Below are 12,645 nucleotides of genomic sequence, written 5' to 3'. Positions count from 1 at the left end.
GTAAGCCACTTTGAGTGGGGTTTTTCTTTTCCTTTTTTACAACCAAGCGGTGCTATAAATTTTATGAAATGCAGTAAATCAGTTTTAAAATGTGTGGCACCTTTTGAAACGGTTATGCAGAGGAGCTTTCCATCCCGAAGGGATGAGCCTTCCTATTTCTGCAAGGAGACGAAACCCTGACCTCTGAGAAAAGACTGAAGATTGCTTAGAAACAGCAAACCCTCAGAGACGAAGGTCGAGATCACGTGGTGTGTGGCGGTTTCCCTCTTGGTTGCAGGTGGGTTTGCAGCTGAAGGGAAAATTAACAGCCAGGAAACCCTAAATTAAAAAGTTATTACAATTTGCCTTAGGTTGATAGAAACTGAGGAGGAAAGAACAAGGAGGACAAGTAGAGAAATGAAGCTTCTGGGGGCAGACGCCTCTTGCTCTGGACTTGCCTTGTCAGCCTGGTAGCGTCCACATTTTGCAGGATTACAACTCCCATCAACCCTGGCTAGCATGGCCGATGGCACTTCAGATAGCCCAGTTGGTAGAGCATGAGGCGCTTAACCTCAGGACTGCAGGTTCGAGTCCCACGTTGGGTAAAAGATTCCTGCCTTGATCTAGATGACCCTCATGGTCCTTTCCAACTCTACAATTCTATGATTTTATTATAGGAATTGTAGTCCAAAACCTCTGGAATGTGCCAGGTTGAGGAAGACTGATCCAGACACCAGCAGGGGCCTCACAGTGCTGTGGGAGGTGTGTGTAATTTTGTTTTGTTTTGTTGTTATGTTATGCAGGTTGAGCTCCTTGCAAACAGAGGGGTGGGGTGGGGGGAGGAAGCAATAGACGAGTGATAGGGGGGAAAGGGGTGGCAGTGCATGTTATGTATTCAGTGGTCTGTGTTTGCCTGAGCTTGAGTCTGGACTAAGGATTCTGAGCTCCTGTGTTCTGATTCGATACATGATATCCAATCACAGAACAATTCAGGATTTGGGCCTCTGCCATTGGCCGTTAAACTCTGAGTCATGATTCGCAGCTTTGAAGTTTAGACAGCCAATCATGTTGGGAGTGGGAGTGGCCCAGGCCTTCAGAAATGTATATAAGCAGTTGCTTTGCCCCTGTTACCCAGTTATGTAGTTCAATAAAGGTTCTTGCTGTTATCACTGTGTCTTGCCTCACGGGAAACCACCTACACTTCAGTATGTGAGACTTATGCAGGGTTTGCGCTTTCTTTTGGTAATAAGCCGGGGGGCCATTTGATGTTGCCGCCTCCTCCTTTGCCCGGCCGGGCTATCTCCTTCTTCCAGGAGAGAGAAGGAACCCCCATCCCCGGGCAGAGGCGACTGAAGCTCACACAATCTGGAGGCAGGGGACTCAGTTGGAGAAACAAGTTGGGCAGGCCTATGGCCTGGGCAGGCCGGGTCGTCCTCTTATATACCTGCTGGGATTGACAAGGCATCTGACCCTCACCTTAATCTCATAGCTCTCCTGTAGCTGCCTCTGATTGGTTATCATTTAACTCTCACGGGAAATAATTAGCATCACATGTCATGTGCATGAAAGTTGCCGAACCAATTAACCAACTGGAAGGATTACTGTTAATAGCACCAGTTTTCCTATACTGTAACTTGATATTGCTGAATATGGGCAGGCCTATGGCCTAGGCAGGCCAGGTCGTCCTCTTATATACCTGCTGGGTATGACGTGTGATGCTAATTATTTCCCGTGAGGGTCAGATGCCTTGTGATCAAGACCCCACCAACCTACAGTTCGTGTGGTATGAGGGCCAGACCATAATGGCAGTTTCACCTGGCAGTATATCACAGGTGAAACCACCACTGCTCCCGAGTCCCTCTTCCACCAGGGTGAAGCTGCCATCGCGGTCTGGCCCTCGTACCAGTCCTGGGCATTGGATTGATACATTACCCAGGCCTAAACATCAGCCTCACACACACACCCATCTCACACACACGCTGGCATCTCTTCCTGCCACATGTTTCTTTATGGCATGAATGGTGATGCTACCCTCATGTGCTCAGTCACCTGGTTGACTGCTGTAAAAACAGGATTCAAGCATTTGTGGGCTATTGGCCTCATCCAACTTCTTTTGTTTCTCTTTTTGAGATTTGCGAACTACTGAAAGAAATTTCAGCAAAACCAGATTGCCATTTAAATGCGTATTATTATCCCCCCTGAACGGTTCCCTCCCCGGCTGACTCTGCTTCTAGGCCCCCCCCCCCTTTTGAGTGGTTTTTCTTTTATTTCCACTCCTTTCCCCACAACACATCCTGTTCTCCAATCTGCGCTTCATTGCATTAGCTGCTTGAAGAGCACCAAGGATGTTGTTGTGTCTGGAGTTGGCTTGGTTGGGCAAATGTCTGCTCTGAGGTTCCTTTCCGTCAATAAGCTTCCATCTGCTGCTCACTTTACTGTTCCCGTCAGGTAAGCAACTTCTTACTACTACCATCTCTTAACTCCGTGGTCTTTAAACTATTCTAACCTGGGATTCATTTTTAACCCCAAAATTCACTATTTTTTTTTTTGCTTATATCAATAGTTTTTAATGGTACGGTCAAACTATTATTTAGTCAAACTAAATAATAACAATAGTCAAACTATTATTTACTGTCAAACTATTATTTATTAGTATTGGCTAATCTTGATTATCTCGGGTTAATCAGGTTGACACATACTCTTTTTGAAGTTGCAACGTCTCCCTTTAATTGTAAGCCATCTAATTCAGCTCTTAATTTCTTTTACCTGCATTCCTTTCTTTTTCTTATAAGGCAGTGCTGTAGACCAGTCTGCAGATATGATTGTCAGGGGAAATGAGCGAGTCATTCTGAAATGCTCCCAACCGAAAACCCGCTTTAGCTACATGTACTGGTATAAGCAAGAAAGGAGGAAAGATGCACGGCTCCAGCTAGTGATTTATTCGAGAGAAGGCGCTGGAGACAGGTTTCCTATTGAGACGGAATTTCAAGACTTCTTTGAGAGCCTTTCAGCTTGAATCTGATTTTGAAAGAAGCAAAGCCGAGAGACACGGGCACCTACTTCTGCGCTAAGCAAGATCACACAGTGAAGAGGCTGCACAGGAAACCAGTCACAAACCCCTTCACTGGGGAATGTACATGATAATTGTTGCTGCACAGATATGACCCAAGATATTTTGCTGCCTGAGGAGGAAAAATCCAAGTGCCATCCATGTTCTACTAATTAAACATGAGACATAACTGACTGGGAAGTTCTCCTGAATCAGTCTCTCTCTCTCTCTCTCTCTCTCTCTCTCTCTCTCTCTCTCTCTCTCACACACACACACACACACACACACACACATTATTTCAGGTGAATGAGAACGCAAAGTGACAATTCCTAGATCTCCCTTTGCATTAAAGAGCTTCACCACTGCTTTATTTTTTTGAGTATTGAATCCATACATTTCGATTCACTGGGATGTCCTCTCGGTGCGTGCAAAGAGAGGAGAGTGAATCTTCTCAAAATATGTTGGATTTTGATTAGTTGGATCTCATAGTGCTATCAATCCACGAGACGTAGTTGCAAACTTTGGTGTAGACTCCAGGGTAGCCTTTCTGAGCACATCCAATGCCCCAAGAGACAATTCCCTGGAGCTGCCCGTTGCAGACCACGGGACCACCAGAGTCTCCCTGTGAAAGAACACAAGGAAAATCTATTCAGTAAGCGGTAGAAGTGAGAGACGGAATATGACTTGGGTTACTCCAATACCTTGCAACAGTTCGTAGAATGTGCCCCTGCAAAACTATAGACTAACTGTAATTGAGATCCTTTTTGTCTAATTCCTGCCACACAGGCATCAGTCTCTTGGACAGTACCACCGAAGCCTGATAACTGTGGAGTTGGGGTGGGATTTCTGAGGGAAACTGCTCAGCACCTCCCCAAAATGATAATCCCAAGGATTATGGGGAGGCAGGGGAGCTACGGCAGTTAAAGCAACTCAAAACCGAGTAAGGTTTGTTCTGTCGATGCAAGCCCTGCACAAGAGCTTCTGCTTGTGCAATGGGGCTTTCCCATCCTCCTCCTCCCCACACCCACCCCAAATGGAGGGGTTGGGAAAGCCCCCAGAACAGGGGCAGAGAGTGAATGCTTGAATGCTTGCACTGACAAGCTATTCACCATAAGGCAAAGTGGTCTATTCACTTTTTGAGTTCCCTCTCCCACCCAACATTCAAGCGGTGTATAAATGTTGTTAAATAAATGAACAGGGTGGCATTTTCTTCCAACCAATAAGTTGAAACAGCCATGATTTCTGTTAAGTTGTAGGTGAACATATCAGACGACACAGCGATTCTTCAAACAGCTCTTGTTTATTCTCAGGCCAGAACAGAACTGAACTGAAGGGTTCAGCCAGCCTGCTTATATAGAGCTCCACTAGAACTCAACAGTAACCATTTTCTGTAACTATCCAATCACTGAACGTCACTTTCAATTCCTTATTTGCATATGTGGACCTGAACTATCTACACTATCCCCCTGCTGGCCCAGGGTGAGAACTTCAGTACATAACTATTTCCAAGGCCTTTCATCCCACTGTAAGTTTTTACAGGATTTCAAAGCAGCAGAATTGCCAAATAAACAGCAGGCCCCCCAAAATTAATACTGACCTTATGGGGTCTCTCTACAGTTATAATGAAGAGCAGAAAGTAGACTTATACTTAGTTCGCTCAACTATCAAGTTGTCTTTTGCAAACAGACCAATAACTCAAGGATTAATCCCGGCTGAACAAGAGGAGGGATTAACGCTAAAGCAAATCTCAAAACTATCTTCAGGTACTAGTAATGCAAGTATAAAAGACTCTTCCTCCCAGTTCTCTGGGACAAATAAGGAGAACACACCAGCCATCAGGTGATTTGCACTATTAACAGAGGATGCTGTATGTATAAAATCTTTTTGGGGCTGATTGTAATAAAATTCTCACCATCCTGGTAGAAATTTGCGAAACCTTGGAGGGGGGGGGAATCTGATAAAAGAGTTTGTGGGGCCTGAAAATAACACCAATATCCCCTCTCATACACATTTTGCCTAATATACATTACACATTTTTTGCAAAGCAATTTCTCCAAATATAGTGCTTTTTAATTTTCACTAATATACACCTTTTTAAAAATGCACACTTTCCCCTCGTATACACATTTTTATATGTATTCCTTGGCTGCAGAAATACAATGCAAATTTGGAGAAGTGCAAATTTTGATGGATGGCTGTGGTAGGTACTCATTTAAATGCAAACTGAATTGGGTTTCTCCCCATCCCTAAACCTCCATGGTAGCAATAGGCAACTAGAGACTGGGGGTGTTACTCTGCCTAATGGGGAAATTCCTCCTGTCCCTCTGAACCGCCTGATCCCAAAGAAATCTTCCCTCCCTTGCTATTATCCCGTTAGACCTTGCTCAGCAGACATAATAATAATAATTTTATTATTTATACCACACCCATCTGGCTGGGTTGCCCTTCCTGAATCATTGACTACTAACTGAGCATCTGTATCATCTGCCAAGAGACCTCTATGCAACGACACTGAAGTGCCTATGGAAAGAGAGAAGATTTACCTGGCAGGAGTCTTTGCCGCCCTCCAGAAATCCCACACACATCATGTTTTGAGTGATTTGCCCCGGATAAGCATTTGTGCACTGGCTAGAGGAAAGCACGGGAGCATTCAGGCACTGCAGGAGGTCAGGGTAGCTGGCTGCAGGAAGCATAGGAGAAAAGAAAATAGGAATGTTGTATTCATTATTATGATAGAGGGACGCGGGTGGCGTTGTGCGTTAAACCACAGAGCCTAGGGCTTGCTGATCTGAAGGTTGACGGTTTGAATCCCTGCGACGGGGTGAGCTCCCATTGCTCGGTCCCAGCTCCTGCCAACCTAGCAGTTTGAAAGCACGTCAAAGTGCAAGTAGATAAATAGGTACCGCTCTGGCGGGAAGGTAAACAGCGTTTCCGTGCGCTGCTCTGGTTTGCCAGAAGTGGCTTAGTCATGCTGGCCACATTGACCTGGAAGCTGTACGCCGGCTCCCTCGGCCAATAAAGCGAGATGAGCGCCACAACCCCAGAGTCGGTCACGACTGGACCTAATGGTCAGGGGTCCCTTTACCTTTATTCATTATTATTATTTACGTGGAAAGTATTGCATTGGAAGAAGCAAAGATCACCAGTGTTGAAGCAATGATTCTTCAACATCAACTTTGTTGGACTGGTCATGTTGTGCGGATGCCTGATTGTCATCTTCCAAAGCAACTACTCTATTCTGAACTTTAAAATGGTAAGCGTAATGCTGGTGGTCAACAAAAGAGGTTTAAAGACTGTCTCAAGGCAAATCTAAAATAAAAAGTAGTATAAACACTGACAACTGGTAAACACTGGCCTGGGAGCACTCCAACTGGAGAACAGCCTTTACCAAAGGTGTCATGGGCTTTGAAGATGCTCAAACTCAGGACGAAAGGGAGAAATGTGCTAAGAGGAAGGCATGTTTGGCAAACCCTCACTGTGACCAACTCCCGCCCGGAAACCAATGTCCCCACTGTGGAAGGACATGTGGATCCACAATTGCCCTCCACAGTCACTTACAAACCCACTGTTAAAACCATGTTTATGGAAGACAATCTTACTCGACTACAAGTTATCACCAGAGAAGAAGAAGACTTTTTGATATTGTTTATGACTACTTTCGCCCTGTAATTTTTCATATGTTGAGCATGGTTTCGACTTTGGAAAGGCGGCATACAAATAAAATGATTTTGAAAACGGGGACAACATCCTTTCATGATTTTCTTTCCCCTGTAACTATAGATTATAGATAGTATTTGGGGCACGGGGCTGGGGGTGATTTGGGGAAGTGAAGCAATGAGGAGGGATTCTCCTGGTCCACATCCTGCTAAAGGAGACTGCCTTCGTGATAAGAGGATATGGTCAGTGTTGAAATAAGATTCAGCTGCCAGTCAGCCTGGCTTATACACATGGAATGGAGTGGAGAGCAGGGTGAGCCAGGGGTGTGAAGTCAGGGGGGCGGGCTGCTGGTGCGATGGCCCTGGGTGCACTTTTTCTGGGAGGGCAGCATGGGGAGGACACAACAGGCACGCACCCTTTGATCCCAGCCTCACAAAGTGAGGGCAAGGATAGGATCAAAGGGCACATAGCTATTGTGTCCTCATGCTGCCATCACATCAGCATTGAGGGGTGGGCTGCCATGCCCTGCCCCAGGCGCACCCACCCACCCACCCACCCCAGGCTCCATGAAGACACACTCTGCTGCTGGAGTGAGCAACCTGCCTGTCCCATTCTGCAAAAGTACTTGGACCAGCCCTGCATGGGCATAGCCAACGGGGAGCAAGGGGGCAGCTGCCCATCCATGAAAGTTAATCAATAAAAATACTTAACTAACTGGGGTTCTTCCCTCCCTAACATAAATCCTGGTTGTTGTTGTTGTTTAGTCGTTTAGTCGTGTCCACCTCTTCATGACCTCATGGACCAGAGCACGCCAGGCACTCCTGTCTTCCACTGCCTCCCACAGTTTGGTCAAACTCATGCTGGTAGCTTCGAGAACACTGTCCAACCATCTCGTCCTCTGTCGTCCCCTTCTCCTTCTGCCCTCCATCTTTCCCAACATCAGCGTCTTTTCCAGGGAGCTTTCTCTTCTCATGAGGTGGCCTAAGTATTGGAGTCTCAGCTTCAGGATCTGTCCTTCCAGTGAGCACTCAGGGCTGATTTCCTTCAGAATGGATAGGTTTGATCTTCGTGCAGTCCATGGGACTCTCAAGAGTCCCCATAATTCAACCCTGGTTATGCCCATGCAATCTGGGTATTGCTTTTAGAGAGTAAGTTACAATGGCAATCTTAGTCTTAACTTTAAAGGGCACGTTAAAAGCAACTAGATCTTTTTTAAGGCAACAGAAGGAGATGGGAGAACATGGTTGGGTGGCTAACATGTTGCTCTCTACCCCACCCCCACCCCCGGTTTGTACTCAGCATTCTTGCCCTTGCACCTGCATCACAAAAGAACACAAAGGAGGACTCACTGCCACTGCTGCGGGTGTTGCCCCAGCCGGAAATGAGGCACTGTGTCCCGGTGGTCACGCAGCTGGTGGGCAGGCTGACCGATCTGACCCGGGTGTTGATGGTTGCCTGGGTGGACAGCTTGATGAGCATGATGTCATTGTCCAGTGTGTTGGCGTTGTATCTTGGGTGGCGGATGACTTTGGCTGAATTAATGTACTGCTCGCTGCCATCGTTTAAGGTCAAACTGTGTTCCCCAAGTCTCACCTGGATACGTCTGGTTTCAGACAAAGAAGAGGACCTTGATCATCCACATTCCTGTTTCAACACCCCACACAACCCCAGAACCACTGACATTGCTGCTTTTCTTTGGAGCACACCATTCTCCAAAGTGACTTGAATCCTGACAAATGTGGGATTGGTTGCAAGTTAGCTTCTAGTCTCAAAATAGGCCATCTGGTCCATCTAGCTCAGAAATGTCCACACCAGGCTTTTCCAAACTTGGGTCTCCGGCTGTTTTTGGACTACAGCTCCCATCATCCCTAGCTAGCAGGACCAGTGGTCAGGGATGATGGGAATTGTAGTCCAAAAGCAGCTGGAGTCCCAAGTTTGAGGAAACCCTGGTCTACACTGACTAGCATTGGTGCTCCAAGTTTGAGGCAGGAACACTTTCCCCCCAACTCTACCTGGAGATGTCAAGAGTTGAACCTGGAAACTTCTGCACGCAAAACGGATGCTCTTCTACTGAGCTATGTGGTTCCTGCTTCAGTGCAGGCTGAGTTGTTGGCATCTGTCTGTCTCAAGAGACAATCCAGTGTGTGCCTCTGGGGGTGAAACCACTGGGTTAGCAGCACCGAAGTGACCTCCCCGGACTGCAATCCTGGCCAGTGTATATGGAGGTCCTGGGCTGCCCAGATGACAAGACCCACCTCTTGGCCTCTCTGATGTGGTCCAAAAGAAAGCAGAAGAATACGTTTGGCACCAGCTTGGCAGCAGACGGGGTGCCAACTTGAATAAAATATTGGGGAGGAGCAGGTAAGCCCCTCCTCATATAATTGATCACAAGACAAGGTGCATGTACATCATTTGAATGGCAATGCCCATCAACTTAAGGTGGGGCTGTCAAACATTTTATTGGGGAACCAAATACACCTTGGCCTCTAGGAGTTGCCAGAAGGAAGCGTACAAGGCACCATCTAACTGGCGCAGGGACTCCACTCTGGATTTGTGCAGGTTTACTCTTCAGCCCTTTCTTCTCCTGAAACCACCCCAGAAGGCAGCAGAGGTTTTGGATCAGAGGTTTCCTTCTCCTAGATGGGCTACCTTCTCAGGTTGATGAGCCCCATCTGCCCCTCACTTCGCTCTACAGCGCGTGCAGAAACAGCCTTCTTGACCATTGGACCTGCTGTTGGCCTCGTCTGCTCAATCCGCCAGAGCCTGTCTTCACATGCAGGGAGGTCCCTAACTCACCGAGGGTTTGAAACCCAGTGGCTACCCTCACCTGGTTTAGCTGGCCAGCTGATGCCGTTCCCAGGGTGTGGCTGCTGCCACATGCTGACAGCTTCTAGGGGCCACAGGTGAGAGCTGAGTGCAGGGTGGGAACCAAAGGTAGACTAACTACCCCAGAAGAAGCACAATGTGTCCCCCATCAGAGGTACTGCCCCTCCTCCAACATCCCATGCAACCTCATACAGGTTGAATGTTCCAGTGGTTATTATTATTATTTCCAGTGTCGACTGCAGGGGGCAGTGTCTACTACTGCTCACAAAAGGAATACCAAAATAAATACAGTGGAACCTTGGGTTATGAACTTAATTCGTCCCAGAGGTCGTTCTTAACCTGAAACAGTTCTTAACCTGAGGCGTGCTTTCACTAATGGGGCGTCCTGCTGCCACTGTGCCACTGGCGCGCAATTTCCATTCTTATCCTGGGGCAAAGTTCTTAACCTGGAGCAACCACTTCCTGGTTAGCAGAGTTTGTAACCTGAAGCATCTGTAACCCGAAGCATCTGTAACCCGAGGTACCACTGTAAATAAAAAATCAGAGCAATACTGCTGAAAGGAGCAGCATGACAAGTTTGTTTGTTTTTTAAACTTACGACTTATAGCAGTGAGCAGCCGAAACAACCCACTGGTTGTTGATGAGCGAACCACCGCAGAAGTGGTATCCGGAATTCAGGGAAACTTGGTAGGGGACAGAATGCGACTGGCAGGTGTAGCCTCCCACGATTTTATCATCATCATCATCATTGATGGGGAAGGCAACTGGGGAAAGAATGAAGAACATCAAATTCTGTATTTGGGGTCCTGGGAGACACACCAGCCTACAGATCGGGCTTCATGAGGTCTATGTTCCATGGCTCTACTGTGCAAATGATCAAGCATAGCAGAAACTCAACCCGCTGTCCGTCTTGTCTATAATTAATTAAAAAACCCTGGCATGCCACAATTCTGTCCTTCCATTTAGCAAGGCAAGGTTCTTGTTGTCCGTAATCTCCATGTAGGCGAAGAGTTGTCTAATTGCACAGTGTACTAGGAAACATCTGGTGAAAGGGAAAGAAAGAGAACTCAAAATTTCTATATCTCCCAGATGTTTTCCTAGCCTGGTCAAGTCCTGTTTCTTACGTACTTGCGGACTAAGCAAAGAGCCACCAGTGTCTCCTATTGGAAGGTTGGCCACTTTGCCCATCCACGCCTCCTTCAAGAATCTGTCTTTAAAATAACGTATGGTTACCAGATTTTTTTCAATGAATCCGGGGACACTTTTTTTTTGAAGCTGAGTAGCAACAGGGAGTCAGTAGTGGGGATGGTGAAGCAAAAGACCCTGGGCCCAAGAACACATGCATATTGTATAAAGGTACAAAGCCCTTCTTTTGCACCCTGTGAAACATAAATGCTCAGAGCTTTTAAAAAACTGGGCAACTGCGTGCCACCCGCCCGTGACTCCCGAACCTCCCCTGATCTCCTGCCCGCTTCCCCCTTTGTTTTGACTGAAGGGCTTTGCACCTTGCCTGACAGAGAAACTGCCCGCCTTGCGCCCCTCCAGGGCAATGGCCATCCACCCGCAACTCCTGAGCCTCCCCCGATCTGTCAAAACAAAGGGGGAAGGGGGAAGGAGATCTGTACCACCGAACGTCCCCGGTTCTCCTTCAGCAGTGGCAGCGGCAGCGAGCAGCTCCTGAAGCAGCCAGAGCCAACTGCGCTACCAGGCTGCTGAGGCTGCCACTGCCACGTTTCCCGGGGAGAGATTTGCAAATCTGGGGACATTCCGGGGACGGAATTTGTCCGGGGACAGATTTGCAAATCCAGGGACTGTCCCCAGAAACCGGGGACATCTGATAACCCTAAAATAACAGGCCTCGTGTGTTTGTCTCCATTTGCATTTGGCTGAAGCTGGTCAGGACTGGAAGGCAGCGACAGACATCGCAGAGGCACAGCTTCCCTTTGGGTGTGACCCCTACTTGTCAAAGAGGTAAACAGTCTCAGGAGTGTTCAAAGTGGCAGGAAGAGCCATCTCCCCTTGTTACCCAGACAGGAACCATGAGAAACCCAGACACTTACCAGCCACTCCCAAGAAGGCTATGAACCAAACAAAATTCATGGTGATTTCTTCCAAGTGGGGAAGCCAAGAGGAAGCATTGTATATTTATATCCTGGGGTTATCTCCACCCCAAGGACTTTATCCAGTGGAAAAGTACACAATGGAAAATCTAGAAAATCCATACTTGGGTTTGCATTAACAACAGGTGGTGAGGACAAAGAGAATCAATCATACATTAATCACAGACCCTCCAAGTGTCCCTCTTTTCTAGGGATAGTCCCAGATTTTCAGAAGCCATCTCAGTTTCTGATTTGATCCCAGAATGCCCCACTTTTCCTTAAGATGCCCCTATTTTCATCGGAGAAATGTTGGAGAGTATGGAGTTATGCAAACCCCCCGAACCAAGGAGATAAGTAACTATACAAGCTTTAGAAGGCATCTGAAAGCAGCCCTGTGTAGGGAAGGTTTTTTAAATGTTTAATGTTTTATTATGTTTTTATATATGTTGAAAGCCGCCCAGAGTGACTAGGGCAACCCAGTAAGATGGGTGGGCTATAATAATAATAATAATAATAATAATAATAAAAAAAAAAAAAAAATAGGACCTCCCTATTTTCATCAGAGAAATGTTGGATGGTATGTAATCATAAATTCACAAAATATAGATGGTAACCTTCCTTAATCTTAACTCCTATTTGAGAATCCAGATGTTTTAAATTCCTCCCCACCAGGTATCTGTAATATGTAATAGTGTGGGATTGAGATTTGATCTTAATTTTATATTGGCCTTAGGAAATTTCCCTCAGAAATATGTTTGAAGTTATGCTCTAAATAAAGAGGCATTTGTCCAGAGCATCACTCCGGAATTTTGCTCCAGATTGCAAACTGTATTTCTTCGAATCCTGCTATGCTTCTGCTATGAAGCCCTTGGTTGACCCAGTACTCCGGTTTTCAGACCCCAACCTCAGGCCAAGTACAGTGGTACCTCGGGTTACAGACGCTTCAGGTTACAGACTCCGCTAACCCAGAAATAGTACCTTGGGTTAAGAACTTTGCTTCAGGTTGAGAACAGAAATTGCGCAGCGGCGGCAGCA

At 46.7% G+C, this 12,645-nt stretch overlaps 1 protein-coding gene and 1 long non-coding RNA gene across 2 annotated transcripts; one reads left to right on the top strand and one right to left on the bottom strand.

Annotated features, from left to right (window-relative positions):
• The first annotated feature begins 2,315 nt into the window (after positions 1-2,315).
• LOC308467107 lies at positions 2,316-3,260 on the top strand. The gene is made up of 2 exons (XR_013981139.1): positions 2,316-2,427; positions 2,772-3,260. It is a non-coding gene; the product is annotated as an uncharacterized lncRNA (long non-coding RNA).
• A 150-nt stretch (positions 3,261-3,410) lies between these two features.
• On the bottom strand, positions 3,411-11,672 carry LOC308466672 (trypsin I-P38-like). The gene is made up of 5 exons (XM_080987618.1): positions 11,572-11,672; positions 10,110-10,275; positions 8,035-8,288; positions 5,572-5,708; positions 3,411-3,650 (listed from the first exon to the last, which is right to left on the bottom strand). The coding sequence occupies exons 1-5, from the start codon at positions 11,609-11,611 to the stop codon at positions 3,501-3,503; spliced, it is 747 nt and encodes a 248-aa protein (XP_080843744.1). The 5' UTR covers positions 11,612-11,672; the 3' UTR covers positions 3,411-3,500.
• Between the last annotated feature and the right edge of the window lie 973 nt (positions 11,673-12,645).

The sequence above is a fragment of the Podarcis pityusensis genome (genome assembly GCF_964106645.2).
Source record: "Podarcis pityusensis genome assembly, chromosome: 17".
NCBI lineage: Eukaryota > Metazoa > Chordata > Lepidosauria > Squamata > Lacertidae > Podarcis > Podarcis pityusensis.
The sequence above is the reverse complement of the archived record's forward strand: the minus strand, read 5'-3'. Positions and strand labels throughout refer to the sequence as shown.

What these genes read in the sequence shown, in the direction of transcription:
- LOC308466672 (XM_080987618.1), bottom strand. Translation starts at nt 11,611, where the DNA reads ATGAATTTTGTTTGGTTCATAGCCTTCTTGGGAGTGGCTG. An exon ending in CAACACCCGCAGCAGTGGCA is followed by an intron (nt 5,709 to 8,034) that starts GTGAGTCCTCCT and finishes TGCTTCCTGCAG; the next exon opens with CCAGCTACCCTGACCTCCTG. An exon ending in GCGGCAAAGACTCCTGCCAG is followed by an intron (nt 3,651 to 5,571) that starts GTAAATCTTCTC and finishes GTTCTTTCACAG; the next exon opens with GGAGACTCTGGTGGTCCCGT.